General features: G+C 63.3%; 1 protein-coding gene across 1 annotated transcript; it reads right to left on the bottom strand.

The window, feature by feature from the left end:
- Nucleotides 1-269: 269 nt before the first annotated feature.
- Nucleotides 270-15292, bottom strand: DPEP1 (dipeptidase 1). The gene is made up of 10 exons (XM_073308244.2): nucleotides 15064-15292; nucleotides 8173-8305; nucleotides 7300-7432; nucleotides 6654-6804; nucleotides 6286-6355; nucleotides 5028-5204; nucleotides 3358-3445; nucleotides 3199-3274; nucleotides 1859-1994; nucleotides 270-830 (listed from the first exon to the last, which is right to left on the bottom strand). The coding sequence occupies exons 1-10, from the start codon at nucleotides 15174-15176 to the stop codon at nucleotides 660-662; spliced, it is 1248 nt and encodes a 415-aa protein (XP_073164345.1). The 5' UTR covers nucleotides 15177-15292; the 3' UTR covers nucleotides 270-659.
- Nucleotides 15293-17784: the final 2492 nt, after the last annotated feature.

Genomic DNA, 17784 nt, shown 5'->3' with positions numbered 1-17784 from the left:
ATTAACGTCTGCACAGTGCCTTCACCATGTAAAGGCTGCCACAGATCCCTGGTCCCTGGCGTGGGCACACGGGGCAGCTGCTCCTCTCCCACCCCAGCCTTCTAGCCCCTGAGCTTCGTCTCGGAAAGAACCTAGTGAAAAGGCTGTCCTGCTCCTGCCTTCAGCCCAGGGGAAAGCTGGGGGCTGGCCTAGCCCGGCCTGCTGGGGTGAGGGCTCGCACTGGCTTTGGGGAGGTGTGGCTGGTCCTAGTTCATAGACTAGACAGACAGCAGGGAGCAGAGACAGCTTTAATTCACATACTGCAGCATTGCAGGTGATGGCTGGGTGCCAAAGGCACAACCCCTGTGAAAAGCCGCATGGAGGCCCAGGTTGACTGTCCAGAGGCAAACCGGGGCCCAGGCTGGGGCGTGGCCACTTAACCCAGCTTCGATCATGGCAGCCCGTGTCATGGCAGCCAGGCCTGTGTCCAACATGACTGAATCTCACCCCCTTTGGGCCCAGTGAGACTGGGAGATAGTAGGGCAGCTGTGGTCTGATCGGCTCCCCTTCATGCAGGGCCAGCCCCAGGGCAGTGGAGAGTTGGGTTGCACCCCTCCCGCTCCAGCCGGGCTGGCTCAGAAGTGAGAAGGGGTGGGGGTCTGGGCTCTGCTTCCAGAGCTCTACAGGAGGAGGGAGTAAAGGAGGGGGATGATGAGAGCGGCTGGCAGCACGCTGGGGGTGCTGGCTTTGGCACGGGCAGGGTACCCGTAGCTGGTTCTGCACTGCCCTTCCAGTTCCTCATAGGCAATCGGCTCATCGTCAGGTGGCTCCTGGGACAGGCTGTCCCTCACCTACCAGGGAAAGGAAACAGTCAGCTTCTCACAGTGTGCTGCAGAGTGGAGCCATGGGCCACGGCCGGCTCTGCACTGCGGAGCGGGGACACGGAGCCCCAGGCCAGGGCCGGGTCTGCGCTGCGGAGCGGGGACACGGAGCCGCAGGCCAGGGCCGGGTCTGCGCTGCAGAGCGGGGACACGGAGCCGCGGGCCAGGGCCGGGTCTGCGCTGCGGAGCGGGGACACGGAGCCACAGGCCAGGGCCGGGTCTGCGCTGCAGAGCGGGGACACGGAGCCGCAGGCCAGGGCCGGGTCTGCGCTGCAGAGCGGGGACACGGAGCCGCGGGCCAGGGCCGGGTCTGCGCTGCGGAGCGGGGACACGGAGCCGCGGGCCAGGGCCGGGTCTGCGCTGCGGAGCGGGGACACGGAGCCGCGGGCCAGGGCCGGGTCTGCGCTGCGGAGCGGGGACACGGAGCCGCGGGCCAGGGCCGGGTCTGCGCTGCGGAGCGGGGACACGGAGCCGCGGGCCAGGGCCGGGTCTGCGCTGCGGAGCCGCGGGCCAGGGCCGGGTCTGCGCTGCGGAGCCGCGGGCCAGGGCCGGGTCTGCGCTGCGGAGCCGCGGGCCAGGGCCGGGTCTGTGCTGCGGAGCCGCGGGCCAGGGCCGGGTCTGCGCTGCGGAGCCGCGGGCCAGGGCCGGGTCTGCGCTGCGGAGCCGCGGGCCAGGGCCGGGTCTGCGCTGCGGAGCCGCGGGCCAGGGCCGGGTCTGCGCTGCGGAGCCGCGGGCCAGGGCCGGGTCTGCGCTGCGGAGCAGGAACATGGAGTGCACGGGCCAGGGCCGGGACTGTGCCATGGGACGGGGACATAGAGCTGCGTGCAGGATCAGCATGGCAGGTGCGGGGTGGGGGCACAGAGCCCCATGGCAGCACTGCTGGGTTAGGGCCGGGCTGCTGGGTGGCTCATGGAGAGGCAGGTACCTGGCCCTGCAATGAGGGGGGCATGGGCGGGCCAGCGCTCCGTGCAGCGACTCTCCCATCTCTTCTCACTCACCTCCTCCGCCTTCTTGAAGACTCTCAGCAGGTTCATGGCGAGGGCAGCTTTCACTTCGGCTTCAGTCCACTTCCTTCTCAGTAACTCAGCTATTAACTCGGGGTATTTGGAAACATCCTCCAGCCCCTGGGGAAGCCTGCAACGTGCCGGAAAGCACTGAGCTCACAGCTTGGTTTGGCGGTTCCCAGGCCAGCCAGAAGCACTGTGAGTAGCAACTCTGACCCCTGCATAGCTCAGGCCATGGGGCTCCCCTGGGGACGTGGTTTCCAGGGTTAATTGGCCCAACTTGCAAAGAGTTTGCACTCAAGGTTCCCGCCCCCAGTTTCCTCTTGCCCCCTATTAATTCCCCCCCAAAATAAGTGGGGGAAGAGGAAACTGGGGGTGCACACAGCCCCTGGCATGAGGGAAGAATGGGGGACCCTGGTATGGGGGAGGAGGGGAATGAGGGTTGCCCAGGACCCCTGGTTGGGGGGGAAGCTGAGGGAGTCCATGCACTAGAGGGGCATGGGCACTATAGAGGGATGGGGCACACAGGGAGCTGGTGGGAGGAATGGGGGGACGCCAAGAGCCCCTGGGATGTACCACGAAATCAGCCCACAGGAGCTATGAAGTGTGCGCCCCCTAGAGCCCCTCACTGGTAACGCACCTTCTTGCTAGACCCAGGAGTGTGACTCAAAGGGTTCTGCCTTGGGGAGCCCCCTCTCCCCTCCCCCAGCTCCCAAGCCGATGGGCCCCACAGCAGGAAGAGGTGGTGAGGCCTATGAAGCAGGCACCCCAGCCCAGGGCGCTGTGTCCTTGGGAGCCGGTGCACGGGCCGGCTCACACAGGGTGCACGCGCTGCCCCTCGAGGGAGACATGACTCGCTTGGGACGCCTTTGCGCAGGGCCCCTAGCCGAGGGGCTGAGGTGGCGGGGGGGAGCTGCAGCCTGTTGTCTCCTGTAGAACCTTGGTACCAGGAGCTGCCCCATGGCTCGGTTCCAGGGCTGGAGGGGCCCTGGCAGGGGCCTGGCACGGGGGGGACATTTCTCTCCAAGGCTCAGCAACGGGCCAGGATCGGTTTCTGAGCAGTAAAGCAACCCCCAAGGCCTGGCCAGTGTCTCCCTGGAGACCAGCGGGGTGAGACGCCGAGGCTCTGGGGCAAGCTCAGGGAAGGAACCTACAGGAGGGCAAACCCCAGGTCAGCCTGCTCTGGGGTGCCCTGGGCCCCAGGGCTGTGGGAGCTGGGCCCCAGCCTGCATGGCTGGGCATGGCTCACAGATGGCCCTGCTAGCGCTGCCAGGGGCTGGCTGTTCGGTGGGGTTAGGAAGCCCTCGCCCGCTCCGCCACGTGCCATTCCTTACGTGGGCACGCCGTCGTAGTCCCCGCCAAAGCCAACCGCCGTGGAGCCAGCCACCTTCTTGACGTGATCCAGGTGATCTGCGGGGGGAAGTGCCAGAGGTGAGCGGGCAAGGCCCGGTGTGCGGGAACCCCCCGTCCCTCAGGGCTGGCGCCAGACTCACCTGCGACCTGGGACAGGTTGGCAGCCTCCTTGTTGCAGGACACGTACATGTTGTAGAAGTTCACCATCACCAGGCCACCCGTCTCGTTCTGCAGGCGGAGACATGCAGGCATGGGCAGCAGGTGACCCTGCCTTTTGGGGAGGCTAGGGGGCCCTGCCCCGCACCTGCTGAAGCCATGAGACCCCCCGACATGGCCAGAGGAGCCCCGAGTCCCCCCATGACCAGAGGAGCCCCTGCCCACCCTCCCTGAGCTGCTGACTGGCCCGCCCCTGGCTGCTCTGGCTGGCCCAACCCCCGAGCACTGGCCCGAGCACCAGGCTGCTGGCTGGCCCAAGGAGCTGGCTCGACCGCTGCACCGGCCTAGGGGAGAAGGGGAGTGAGGGCGGGGCCTTGGGGCAGAGCATGGGTGGGCCCAGGGCCTGGGTTAGGGGAGGCTTAGCCTCCCCTGGCCGATGTTACCACCGGCCCATGCATGCGGGTTCCCAAAGGCTGCAGCAGGTGAGGGCTCTGTGGGCCGGGCAGCCCAGGGTCTCAGCTGCTGCTCCTGGGGCAGGGATCCCACACCTGCCCCAGTGCCGGAGGAGCCGGTTGTCCATGAACTGGGGAGCCGGCGGCGGTGCTGCTCGCCATGGTCCCCAGCATGCTGCTTCCCATGCAGAGCCCTGGACCCCTCCCTGCAGCGATCCAGCCAGCAGGCTGTGCAAGCCACCGTCAGCAGCTCCAGCTCAGACACTTAGGTTCTCACTACCAGCGTGAAGTTACCACTGGCCCCTTGCACCCAGGATCCTGCCCCTGCCCCCTTGTGCCTGGGATCCCGCTCCCAGCCCCTCACATCCGGGATCCCACCCCTGCCCCCTTGTGCCTGGGATCCCGCCACAGGATCCTGCCACTGCCCCTTCATACCCAGGATCCCGCCCCTGCCCCCTTGTGCCTGGGATCCTGCCATGGGATCCTGCCCCCATCCCCTCACACCCGGGATCCTGCCCCTGCCCCCTTGTGCCTGGGATCCCGCCACAGGATCCCACCCCTGGCCCCTCACACCCAGGATCCTGCCCCTGCCCCCTTGTGCCTGGGATCCTGCCATGGGATCCCGCCCCCGGCCCCTCACATCTGGGATCCCACCCCTGCCCCCTTGTGCCTGGGATCCCGCCACAGGATCCTGCCACTGCCCCTTCATACCCAGGATCCCGCCCCTGCCCCCTTGTGCCTGGGATCCTGCCATGGGATTCTGCCAGTGGCCCCTTATGCCCGGGATCCCGCCCCCATCCCCTCACACCCGGGATCCTGCCCCTGCCCCCTTGTGCCTGGGGTCTCGCCACGGGATCCTGCCCCTGCCCCTTTGTGCCTGGAATCCCGCCATGGGATCCTGCCCCCGGCCCCTCGCACCCACGATCCCGCCCCCAGCCTCTTGCGCCCGGCCCCTCACACCTGGGATCCCGCCCCTGGCCTGGGCTCCCAGCAGGGCCTGCTATCCCACAAGGGATATTTCCTTCCTGACCCCTGCTGGGGTGAAAGCACTGGTGGCTCGTGCCGGTTTTGCCTAGGGGCTGTCTGTGCGGGAGCTGCTCCTGCCCAAGAGCTGGTCCCTCTCTGCCTGGTTTGGAGCTGTGCGCCCCGATCTCCTGTGCTGGAGGAAACGCTCATCACTCTGCGCATCCAGGCCATCTTACCACCCTGCGGAGGATGTCGTCGGGCACATTGCGCCTGCTTCTGCAGAGCTCATAGGCTGATGAGTGGCTGAATATAACAGGAGCTTTGGAAACCTCTAGGGCGTCTGCCATCGTCCGCACAGACACGTGGGCCAGGTCGACCAGCATGCCTAGGCGATTCATCTCCCGGACCACGCGCTGGGGGAGCAGATGAGGGACGGGTGCTGAGTGCGGGCCCCTCCTGTGCGGCGCAGGCCACATCAGGGACAAGCTGGCCCCAGGCCCTGCAGAGTCTGAGCGGTGGGACCTGCATGTTCTCCTGGGCACCCCTCCTCACCCCACTTAGACTCGCCCCACCTGCCCGAGTGAATGGGACCTTGCCCCCTCCCCCTGGGCGAGTGGAGTCTGAGCCAGGGGGCCGGGGGGCGAGTGCAGCAGGCAGCACATCGAATGGGGATGGGGGGAAGACGGGGCAGGGACAGGAGCGCCCACCCCCGTGTCAACTTCCAGCAGCTCACGCTTTCCTCTGGCCCCTGTGTGAGTGAGCTGCCCCGGCTCGCTGTGCCCTGCATGTGGGTAAATGGGGGTGAGCAGTGCTGGGGGCTCCAGGGGCAGCAGCCATACGGCGCTTTAGGAACAGGGCGGTGCAGTGGGGCAGACGGCAGGGCTCCGGGGCCCCTGGGGTAACGTGGGGGGAGTCAGCCCACAGGATGTGAACTTCACCCCCCCTTGCCAGTGGAGAGCTGGGCAGTGGCACAGAAGCCATCAGGCACTGGAGGTGAGCAGCCACCAGGTTTCTCTGCCCATGGGGCAGGGGGATGAGAATGGGGGGGCAGGGGGGATGAGAATGGGGGACCAGGCATCCCAGAGAGGCCGGGGGTTGAGGACGGTGCAGTGGGGTCAGGAGTTTGTACTGCCAGGCTGCTGCTGGCTTGGAAAACACCACAGTGGCTTTGGGAATGTGGCCAGGGACTGGCAGCTGTCACGCTGGGAGCCAGGCTAGATCAGCCTCCGCAGCAGCAGGCCTGGCGGGCCTTGCTCTGGGACGTGGCAAGAGCAGCCCCGGTGATGGGAGTAGACAGCCTGTCCCAGGCCCTGATATGCCAGCAGCGCCCCTTCCAGAAAGGCTGGTCCCTGGCTGGAGAAGTGCGGGCGCTCTGTCCCCTCCCCATCCCCCCGAGGGTCTCCAGCTGGAGAGCTCCCTGCCCCATGTGTGGGCATGGGGATGTCGGCTTCCAGCCCCCCAGGCAGTGCACATGCAGGGGCCATTCCCACTCACCTTCCCAAATTGTGACAGGCCGTTGTGGACGGGCTGTTCCTGGTCTGTGTCCACCAGCCAGTTGTCCACCCTGCGAGCCAGAGCGCACACATCAGCCCAGCTCTTGGTGAGCCCGCGCGGCCTGAGCTATTTATTGGCACTAGGCTGCTGCCTGCCCCCGAGTGCCAGCACAGGGGCAGGAAAAGGCATTGGCACCGTTCTCAGCCCTCTCTGGGCCCCGGGACCCGCACGGGGACTCACTCACCTGGGGAATCCCGGCGTCCCTGTATGTTGTTACAAACCCACCAGGCCCCGTTCTTCTGCCCCCTGCGTCCCGACCCCACTGGGGCCCAGCAAGCTGCCATGCACCCCAGCACTGGGGTCCTTACCAGGGGGTGTTGCAGCTGTGGGAGAGGGTCATGTAGCGCACCCCCAGCCGGTAGAGCATCCGCAGGGTGCCCAGGCTGCTGTCCATGGAGTGGCCGCCCTCCACGCCAATCAAGCTGGCAACCTTCTTTGCTTGGAAGGCGTCTTCTATGCCTGCAAGAGCAGCATTTCCCAGGCCTGAGTCAGCGGGCAGGGGGAGTCCCAGCGAGCCGCGCCGGCTAATGAGTGCCAGGTTGCTCACGAGGGGGTGTTGCCTAGGGCCTGCTGAGCTCCCCTTCTGCCTGGCAGGCCCTAGCTACCCTTGTAGGAGACCTCGGAGGGGCTGGCTCGTGACAACTCGAGCTCCCAGCTACCGACTGCTGGAAACCTCAGTGGGCTTTGCACAGGGCAGGCACGTCTGCAGAGAGAGATGCCTCCCCCAGAGGCACACATGGCAGGGTACCAGGGAGCTACCTCCCCCATACAAGGGGCTGGCAAGGACCATGCCCGGGCAGGGTGCTGGGTGCGGAATGGCAGCGGCTGCTGGGCAGGGAGGTCCCCCTCACCCAGCTCATTCTGGGCCGGGATGCGGCCTGGGGCGTCCTCGCTCAGCTCCTGCACCCCCCATCCCCGCAAGGAGCTGGGCAGGGGCCACGCTCCATCGCTCACCTGTGCTGTCGGTGACACACACAAAGGCCTCGGGGTACTTGTCGCACATGCGGTGAATGACGTCGATCTGCTCCAGCGTTCGCTTCACTGCGTCTTTGTTCTGGGTATCACAGGGCACGTAAGCCGCCCAGAACTGAGCAGGGAGACAAGCGGGGAGTTAAGGAGCCCGGCCCTCCGTGCGGGGCAGCGCCATGGGGCAGGGCAGCCTTAAGTTGTTCAGGAGGCTGCTTTGCTTCATACATTGCCACCTTCAACCCACACCCATCCCAGAGCCAGCTGTGGGGCGAGCACAGGGGTGCCCCGGGCTCGCTTGGTACCTGGGACTGGGGGGGTGGCATGCACAAGCAGCCAGCCGCTGCCAGGGGATTCTCACCCCAGGTGGGCACAGACCCAGAGAGGTCAGGTGGCTGCTGACGGTCGGTAGCTCCTGGCTCCATCCCTGGGCTCAGAGCCTCTGGGACCTGCAGTGAAAGTGGTGAGCAGCTTTGCAGATGAGCTGCCGGGTCCCACCTGGCCTGGGGGCTGGGCTGGATCCCTGGGTGTCAGGGAGCCGGAGCCTGAGCACGGTGGAAGTGAAAGCGGCCATGCTGGGGAAGTGCAGGCAGCAGGTGGGTGACAGGGGCTGGCTTCCTCTGGCCCTAGGAAAAGTCCAGCAATTGCTCAGCCGAGAGCGAGGGGCGGCTCGCCTGCCGGGGGCTTTCCAGGGAGATCTCCCGCCAGGGAGCCAGGCTGAGTCATACAGGCTCCTCGGCTGGAGTCAGTGTCCCCGGCTCTGCTGCCGTCATGGGGGCGTGAGCGCTGCCGGTCGGTGTACGCCAGTGCCCTGCTGCGAGCGTGGCTGTGTGGGCCCTGCCCGCGGGATCTACAGCCTACCTGCCCCCCCACACGCCCACTCCGCAGCTTGGGGATGCTGGTGTGGGTGTCGTTGAGCAGGGTGAGGTTTGCCGGCGCCACGCTTAGCCTGTTGTTAAACTTTTTCAGCAGCTGCCAGGGCAGGTCGTTGTGTCTGGAAAAGAAAGGGATGAAAGTGAGGGAGCCTGGGAGCCGTGCTCCTGTGCCCCCCACATGCAGGGGGAGCAGCCCCGCCCGACCCCTTGGGGCAGGGGAGTCGAGTGTCTGGCATGAGCCCTCAGCCCAGGGGAAGCCTGGGCGTGGACGGGCACCAGGCAAGGCTGGCGTGTAGCACTACCCAAAAACGGTATGCTGGTGTGAGGGGCAGATCCTAGGGCTGGGCTACCCCCCATGTTTGCAGGGGGGCCAGGTACCGACAGTTACACCAGGTCACCCCCTGGCGTGGACACCAGGTTATGGTGTAAAGGAGCTTTATTCCGCTGCCAGGACAGGACTAGCCACTCTCCTCTAAGCACATTTATCCCAGGGTAGCTGCGTCCACATGTACCCTGGTCGTCGGCGGGCGGGATCGAACCCTCTGGAGCTTAGTGCATGAGCCGCTACCACATGAGCAAGAGCCAACTGGCTGGTAGCGAAGGCTGTAGGGCAGACTCATTAATCGCTCTCTCAGTGGTCTCGGTGCCACTCGATGGGACAGAGCCCCACCCCAGGAGGTGTGTGGGTTACACACGCTCGCTCGGGGCTTGTACCTTGTCCATTGTGTCCAGAGAGCTGAAGCAGCACAACTGGTGTTTGCAGACGAGGCCTGGTGAGGGTTAGTTCCTACACAGGCAGGCTGGAGGGCTGTATCAGCCTGGGGGGCACCTCGGCCCCCTCCTCTGCTGAGCATTGCCCCAGCTCTGTGTTTTCAGGATTCCACACCGGCGCGTGAGCGTGCCACTCCCCCCGAAGCCCCGCAGCCGGCTGCAGCCAGCGTTTGGAACCGGGGCCACAACCGTAACCAACTCTGGGCTGGCGCCTTTGCTGCTGCCGACCCAGACCCCCAGTGTTTCACTGTTGCATGCGTTTCAAAGCAAGGGATGGCTTGGCACAGACCCGCCTGCCCGTGCTCTCTCCTCCCATCTCTGCGCAGCGGAGACGGGGCCCTCTCTGCACTGTGGCATTAGCCATGCCCGGGTGTCAGCTGGCTTCTGCACAGCCCGAGGGGACGGGCCATCCCCACTGGTCCCGTCCCAGCTCCTCCAAACCTGCTCAGCGAAGCCGAGATCGCCGGGGCCAGCAGCAATTCCAGGTCCAGTGCCTGGAGCTGGCTGGCCCCTCGGCAGCCTGCAAGACCTGGGCCGTAGCCCATACAGCGGACACACCTTAGTCCTTCAGCGGCTGAGTGCCCAGGGCTCGCACCGGCTCCCCGGTTTGTGCCCTTGCCCTGCTGAGCTGCCCCTGGCTCAGCTGCCAGCTGGCGGGTGCCTGGAACCTGCCTGCCCTTAGTAGAAACCCTCCGGACACGGCTGCAGTCCTGAGCATGGCAATATCCTGCCTCCCCGCCCCCCGGGAGCCCTGCCCAGCTCTCTGCATGCGAGCCGAGACACTCTGCCTCTCTCCCCTCCTTACACTAACCCAGCCTGGGCAGAGGCCAGGCAGGAGGTCCCAGCAGCCCAGATTAACCCTCGCAGATTAACCCTCGCAGTGCCGTCTCCAGCCCCGCTAGGCTTGCGTCTCTTCCCAGCGTCTGGCAGTTGAAGACTAGCCAACAAGACAGGCGTCCTGCTCGGCGGGGGATTGGCCATGGGAAGGGTTGCCCAGGGACAAGGAATCTTTAGCCTAAGACCGAATGGCTTTTTCTGTGGATACAGTCCAGCCCAAGGCAATGGGGCCAGGCAGGAGGCTGCGCTCTGCACAAGCTCAGGCTGGCTTCTGGCCTTGACATCGCCCATGAAACTGCGGCCCGGGCAGGTGCAGTGACTTGGGCAGGTGTGCTGGCCTCCAGACAGGGATCAGAACCCGGGAGCCGCTGGCTCCCAGCCCGGTTTGTGGCAGTGTGTTGAACGGAGGTGGCAGCTGGCAGGGGCCGGGGACAAAGAGCTGTTAAGGTTGCTGGTGGCTTGGAGGGGGCCGGGGGGGAGCAGGGCTGGGCTGGCGGCAGATAAGGGAGCATGATACACAGCATGGCAGCTGCCTCGTGCCCAAGCGCCTCATCCCCTGGAGCTCAGTGAGGCAGGGGCTGCAGGAGGGAGGATGCTGGCGGTGGCTGGAGTCAGGAGGCGCTGTTTTTAACCACCGATGATCACGATCGGTTGGTTGCACTCCAGTGAGGCGCTGCTGCAGGACCAGCTAGACAAGCCCTGCCCCAGTGTCAGGAAGAGCCAGACCCCTGGTGTGTTGGGGGCGGGGGAGGTGGCTTGAGGGTGGGTCACATGCTGGGCAACCCTACATGTTTGCAAGGCCCCTAGAGATTTTCTCCTGGTGCTTTGCCAGCCAGGCTGAAACTCCCTGAAAGCCTGTGGCTGAGGCTGACTGAGTGCAGCTCAGGGCCTGTTCAATCTCTGTCGTAACATTTGACTCTCATTGGGTTGTTTGGGGGCTTTCTCTGAAAACTCCTGCTGGGTGTCTTTCCCAGCTCTGGCGGGAGGTTTCCAGATGAGGCAGAGGCTTCTCTACAGTCCTGCGCTTGGAGGACTCTTTGCTGCTGGTTGTTTTTTCTCCCGCATTGGACGGCTCGGCACGTGGATTTACTGATTCCCCCCGGTTCCATTTCTGCAGCAGTTTAAGCTTCCTTGCTGAACAGAAAGCTTTGTGTAGGTGACGCAGCCAGCACGTATCCTCCCCTGCTGGCGGTTTCCCTCTGCGGGATGAAGCTCTGTCCACGAAGCGCTTCCTGGCAGGGAACCACTTTGCCTTTCTGGAGGGTGTCCGTGTGACTGGCTGGCTTAGGGTGACCAGATGTCCCGATTTTATGGGAACAGACCTGTTTTTGGGTCTTTTTCTCATATAGGCTCCTATTACCCCCCACCCCCGTCCCGATTTTTGCTGTCTGGTCACCCTAGGCTGGCTGCCGTGTGATGAGGGTGCTAGGGAAGAGTTTGCTGCTGCGGCGTGGCAGTTGTTTGGGTCTGTGTTTGTACACAGGGGTGATGGATCCGTTGTTCCATGGGCCTGTGGAATGTGTCCACATCTCAGCTGCCAGGAGCTAGGCTAGTGCTCCCCATGGGCCCCCTGGTACCCCTTCACCTTCTCAGGCTTTCCCACCATTCGCTTCCTTAGGGTTGCCAGTTTCGGCTGGGCGTATTCCTGGAGGTTTCATCACGTAACATAAACTTTAATTAAAGATTAACCATTAATTCCTGGAGATCCCAGGACATCCTGGAGCGTTGGCAACCCTACGTTCTTTTGCCCTTTGGCTCCTGCCTAATCCCCAGGTGAAGGCGGCAGGGATGACACTGGCTGTTACCTGGGCTGCGTTCCAGAGGCCACAGTTCCCGGACTGCTCTGTATGAGCCAGAGCAGGAAACGAAGCCCCAGGAGAGCCCCTCCGCTGGCTTTGCTGCAGGAGGCTCATGGAAGCAGCTGACCCCAGGGAAATGGATTGGGGGCTTCCTAGCTCTGTGCTCAAGGGCGCTGAATTAACTCTCTCACTGCCGGAACACAGGCAGGGCTGTGGATTGCTCCGTGGAGGGAGGGCTGTGCCCGGCCTGGGAGGGCATGCGGCCTTGGCACGGGAAGGGTTGATCCAAGGCCTTGCTCGGGGGTGTTATACAGCAGCCAGGAGGTAGCTGTGATGGTCCCAGATGCGTATGCAAAGACCCCTGCCCCTGCTCAGCATGCGAGAGAGCCCAGGCAAATGCCAGCACTCAGCCAAGGTACCATTCTGTCCTGGAACGAGAGCAGCCAGAGGTGCCCAGACATTCCTGTGTTACTGCCCGAAATTCCACCCAGAGCCTCCCTGCGCCACGCTGGAGCCAGAGGGGAATTCCCCAGCGAGTCCACGATGAGCAGAGAGGCTGGAGGAGTTTTTCTTTCCAGGAGTTTTGAGTGTTTCTCTTTCCTGGGTAAGAAACTAATCACAAGAAGGAAGGCAGAGGGGTTCCAAGAGCCGATGGAAAACCCCGCAGGGAACTCCGCAGGCCACAGCTCCAGGCACTGTTCCTGGCAACATTGACCTGCTCCAAGGCTTGGGGAGCCATGGCCAGGTGGCCGGAGCCGCGTGGCACAGCGGGGTGGGTGGCAGCAGGCTCCTGCTTGGAGGGAGGCAGCTGCCATTTGCCGTGGGTGCTCTCCTGGGGGGTGGGGGTAGGGTTAGTTACTGAACTGGCTGCCTGTGAGTTTCCTCTCCTCTGGGCCTTTAACCAGCGTCCTCAGCTTCCCGGCTCAGAGCACGGCAGGGGCCGGCTGCCCTGCACACACCACAGACTCCAGCTGGGCATTGCCAGGGCTCCCGGCAGGGTTGTGCAGCCCACACCCGCAGCGTGCCCTGCTCCCACACCCCAGCCAGCTGCATTTGAGGCCGGCTTGTGATGCCCCCTCGGCAGCACAGACACAGCTCATCCGCCCCCCTGGCCAGCGCAGGATTGCGCCCGTGGTGGGCTCTCAGGGGCGGTCCCTCTCCACCTCGAACCGGCCCCCGTCAGGCCCCCGAGAACCGCCCCAGCTTGCTGACTTACGCGGCTGCCACTGCCGTCATTTAAGGAAGTGTCACGCGGCTGGGGGAAGCAAGGTGTGTGCTGCAACTGCGGGGGCGTCTTCCCCTTTCGGTCCGCAGACAGCCCCCTCCCCACGTCACTCAGTACCAGACGGCCCGCGGGGGTTATTTCTGTCCCTGGTCACTGTGCCTCGGCCTGGAAGATCACGCGGGATGACGTCTCCCTCTGCGCTGCTGCCTAGCGCCAGGGCAGTCGGGCTGGGGCCCAGGAAAGAGGAGGGGTCCCTCTGGCTCTGTCAAGCACCAGCCCGCGGGGTCTCAGCCTGGGGGGATCCTCTTCCCTTTCTGTATAGCTGCGGGGGTCCTGCCCCTTCTTTCTGGTTTAACCTGGGGACAGGGTGTGGAAGGGCTGAGGGGAGTACGGGCGGCCCAGGGCGACACTGCCCAATTTGGCAGCCCTCAGCCTCGCTGCGGGGGGTGAAGAGCGTCTCCCCACTGAGCCCAAGGGAAAGGGCTGACAAGGGGCTCACCCTGCAGTCCAGCGCCCCCAGGGCTCGCCGGGACTGTGCCTGGCTCCTCACCGCTGCAGGCTCAGGTCAGTCTCCCATGGATATGGGGCAGTGCCAGCCCTGCGAGCAGGACCAGCTCCACTGGATGGATGCGCACACGGTTGGGTCCACCTGCTCGTCGCTACGCTGGAGGGGCCCAAGGCAGGCCTGGGGGGCTGTGGGCCAGGACTGGGGGCAGTGACCGAGCTGGGGGTGGGAGCCCACGAACGGACTAGCAGCGGGAGGGGTGGCACAAGTCGCTGGCAGAGCGACGTGGAGGCCCAGGGGTGGAAGAGCCGTGACACCCAGCCCCCTGTCTCAGTGACTCCCCCTAGGTGTGCAGACCTTTTGCCTGCTCTGAATCTGGCAAGCCCCAAAGCCTGAGTCTGGCAACCCCCCGGGTATCAGTAACAGTCTCAGTCCAGGTGCCCCTTTCTCTCTAGCGCAGCTTGCAGATCAGCATCACACTTACCCCTCCTACCCCTGAAGCCAGTAACTGCAGCAGCTGCGTCCCCCCGCCCATGCCACACACCCGCCTGCCCGGCCCAGCCAGACCCTGCGCTTCATCCCCCTCTGGGCTGTGGCTTGCTGTCTGCAGCAGCTCCAGGGACCCAGGCTTTCCTTAGTGCCAAGGAGGCCGAGGGAAATGCAGAAACACTGCTGGGTAGCAGTGACCTCCTGGCATGCGCTGGGGATGGCAGCTCCTCTGAGGCAGGCCAGTTCCCAGGGCTTTGCCCAGCTGAGATTGGGAAGCCCCAGTGAGCCCTGCAGCCAAACCCCACAGGCTAGTAAAATGACTCCGTGCTGGGGTTTCTCCTCCGCTCCGTGACGGCCCACTAGCTTTGTGCCTGTCGCACTGTGGGACGGACATGGTCCTTGGACCAATGCTCCCACCTTCCTCAGGGTCTCTCCGAGCTGCTCCCGGCCTGACCTCATGGGGTTCTCCCCCAGCTGGGAGCAGCCACTTTCCCCTGGCTGTGATGTGCCAGCAGGGCTGGGTTTCCCCTTTATGTTTTGCAGCGAACTCATGGTGTAGTGCAGCATGGCCTGGCCCTGATAACCCACCACATGCAAATCCACCCTGCCCTCCCATTCCCCTGGGGCATGCCAGAAACTCCAGCATTTCCCATGGGGCACACTGAGCAGGTCCCTGTGGAGTTCCGAGCCGTGGGGCTTCCCCAGGGTGGGGGTTTGCTGGAAATGGAGCCGCGCAGGGCTTTCATCACTGGGGGGTTTCTCAGGGAACTGAGAATCCTTGAGCAGGTGGGAAACTTTCCTGTTGGATGGAGCTGGTGCACCCTGCCTTCCCCTGAGCTGGGGGCTGCGCAGAGGGGATGACTCTACCCCTTGGTAAGGAAAAGCTCCCGGGAGGGCCAGCCGCTCCCTCAGGGGCTGCGTGGCGCCGGGGTAGCAGGCATGCTTCCCTGCCATGGAGAGCCTCTTGCGTGCAGTGGGGACTCACTCCTGAGCCTGCATTTCCATTGCCTGAGTTCGGCAGCTGCTATGCGCTCACGCTGGCCTGGCCTCACGCCACGAGGTGCTGAGAATATATCACCTGCCCAGCTCCAGGGTAAACCATATCGCTCCCCCTCCCTCTCCTGCAGAGCTCCGGTGGTGAGGGGAGTACGGGGGGCCCAGGGCAGGAGTATGGGGGGAGGCTCGTTCCCTCTAGGGGGAGTTTCCCAACTTGCCGCGACAGGGCAGGGAGCAGCAGGGGCTGGTATTTACCCGTCTATTAGAGGAGTCTCGTTCATGATTCTCTCTGCCTCCGCCCTGTAAAGCTCCGCTGAGCAGAATGGGAAAATGGATAAAAGCAAGTAGCTGAACAGCATTGGCTTCATGGTGGCCAGACAGCCCAGCCTTGGCTTCTGAGTCCTCCACCTCCAACCCTGCTCTAGAGGGGTCCCTTCGGCTGGGCACAGAGACTGCGCTGCATAAATGAGACTGTCTAGTCCAAGACCAAGATCTCAGTGATTGGAATTTGGCTTAGGTAACAACCCAGAGTCAATAAATAACTGTGCTGGATCATAAAGCGATTCGGAGCTATCTCTAGCTGGCTGCAATCTCTAGCTATCTCTATCTCTTAGCCTTGCCACACATGAGCTCTTCACAAAAGTGCCCTGTACAAAGCGTTCTGGGCATACATGGGGCAACCCCCACACATGGTCTTGAAGCTCGGAGCCCCCCCGCTCAGAAATGTCACGCGCAAGTGGCGGCTTCAGGTGTCATCCTGCCAAGGTCACGTCTACACTTGGAACTGGGGGGTGACACCCGGGTAGCTCTGGTGAACTAGGGCACCAGAAGCAGCACAGGAGGGGGTGAGTGACAGCACGGGCCAGCTGCCCAGAGTCCGTGCCCACGGGGTCCAGGCGGTTAGCTAGCCCCTGCTGTGCTGCCCGGCTGCTCTGTTTAGAAGGTCACCATTGCTGCATCCCCCGAAGGTGCCGTTGTTCGGCGTGTAGCTACTTGGCTGCGGGACGGGGAGTGAGCCGCATTCCACCTGCTAGGCCTGATTGGCTCGGTCCAAGAGAGGCAAGTCCAAGGACATGCGGGGCCGGGCAGGAGACTGGAAGTGGGAGATGCCTGTACAATCCCTCATTTGCAAGGCATCTAGAAGGGAGCTGAGCACTCCCTGTGTGCGGCCAGGCCAGGCCAGCCGCTGTCACTTCTCAGAGATTCTCTCCTTCCTGGAGCAGCAGCTGGGGAGGAAAGGAGTCTTTGAAAGAGGAGAATGTTGTGCTGAAACCATGGAAAACCAGCAGGGGCAGGCCCTGCCACTGCTTTCAGGGGTCCCTTCAATTCCACACATTTCCGGCCCAGCTGCGGTTTGCCGTGTTGGTCCCAGGACATTAGTGAGACAAGGGAATAGCTTTTATTGGACCAACTTCTGTTGGTGAGAGAGACCAGCTTCCGAGCTTCACAGAGCTCCTCTTCAGCCCGACCTGGTCAGTCTCCTTCCAGCAGAGACCAGGGCCCTCAAGTTCACTCCATGACGCCTGTGTCTAGGGGACCTTGGCTAGGGAGAGGGGAAGTTGGAGGGCTTCTCCTTAGAGTAAGTGTGAGTCAGAGTCCGTATTCCAGACCATCCCGGGGCATAGGCAGGGACTGCAAACCAGCAGAGCCCATGTACTAATGGCTGCACTGTCTGGGCTCCCTTGCTAATGATCTAAAGGCCCCCGGGGTTTTCACGGACTTTGCAAATTTGTTTTGGTATTGGGTTTACACAGAGAGCATTCCCTTCTGGGCCTGATGCCAGGTTCCATTCAGGATGTACCCCTGACGGGGCAAATAGTGGGGCGCATACGCCCATCCTCAGCTGATGGCACCTCTCCTGATCTCTGAGCTGGTTTGTCGGCTGTGTCAGCTGATGGGGCACGTGTGGAAGACACAGGTCTAAAGTGCAGCGTGTTTCTCGAGGAGATGCCAAGGTGATGAGCGCAGTGTAAATAACCAGACAGCGAAATGCACAGGTGTGAAAACGAAAGCCACCCTCCCCGCTCTGGATTTTCTCCCCCGTGGGGGGCAGTCCCAGCTGGAGAACTTGCCACATGCTCACAACAGCAACCAGCTGAATCCAAATTAAAATGGTGTGGCAAAGAAGGGGTTAGCCCCAAACAATAGCAGTGATGTGGAGGAGCACCAGGGAGAAAACTCTCTGTGGCTGGGGCCTGAGAGGGGAGATTTGGGCCTGGCTTTGCACAAAGCTCTGGCTTGGCTGCCTTGGGCGCTGCTGCTCGGACTAGCATGCCCTGCAAGGCCCTGCCCTCTGCTCTGCTGGGCCCGGGAACACAGGGCCCAGAGTTTGAATCCCAGAGTCAACCAATGCTTTTAACAGCCTGGGCTCGCTGTGCGGCCCTAGAGCTGCGGCCGACACTCTTTGGGCAGGGCCAGTGCTGCGCTTTTCACCCTGTGCGGGATGTGTGAGGGGGCTCATTGGCATGCGTTTGTTACCAGCCACTTCTGCCGCCTAGCCTGGCACTGAGAAAGTGTTCCAGCCACTTGTCACAGTTCTGGGCAAGTGCACCTGTACTTCCCTTCACGGCCCAGGTTTCCAGCTCCCCTGGCTGACACCTCTCTGGGGTGGAGACCTGTGTCTGTCTCCCTTCAGAGCAGGGTATTTCTGGGCTGCCAGCTCCCTGCCTTCCCCGTGCTATTCCCAGCACAGAAAGGCTTTCCTTGTGGTTACAAGTTTATCACAGCCTCAGCTGAAAACGAGCACCCAGTTGTATGGGGCCCCATAGGCCCAGTCCTGCCAACCCTACCCTAAGGATTGGGACCCTCGCTGGACCAGGGTCCTGGCTGTTGCTAGATCGAGGGACGTGATCGTTCCCCTCTATTCGACACTGGTGAGGCCTCATCTGGAGTACTGTGTCCAGTTTTGGGCCCCACACTACAAGAAGGATGTGGAAAAATTGGAAAGAGTCCAGCGAAGGGCAACAAAAATAATTA

This window comes from Lepidochelys kempii, chromosome 12 (assembly GCF_965140285.1).
Source record: "Lepidochelys kempii isolate rLepKem1 chromosome 12, rLepKem1.hap1, whole genome shotgun sequence".
NCBI classification, from domain to species: domain Eukaryota; kingdom Metazoa; phylum Chordata; order Testudines; family Cheloniidae; genus Lepidochelys; species Lepidochelys kempii.
Note: the sequence above shows the minus strand (reverse complement) of the source record. Positions and strands in the feature narration are given on the sequence as shown.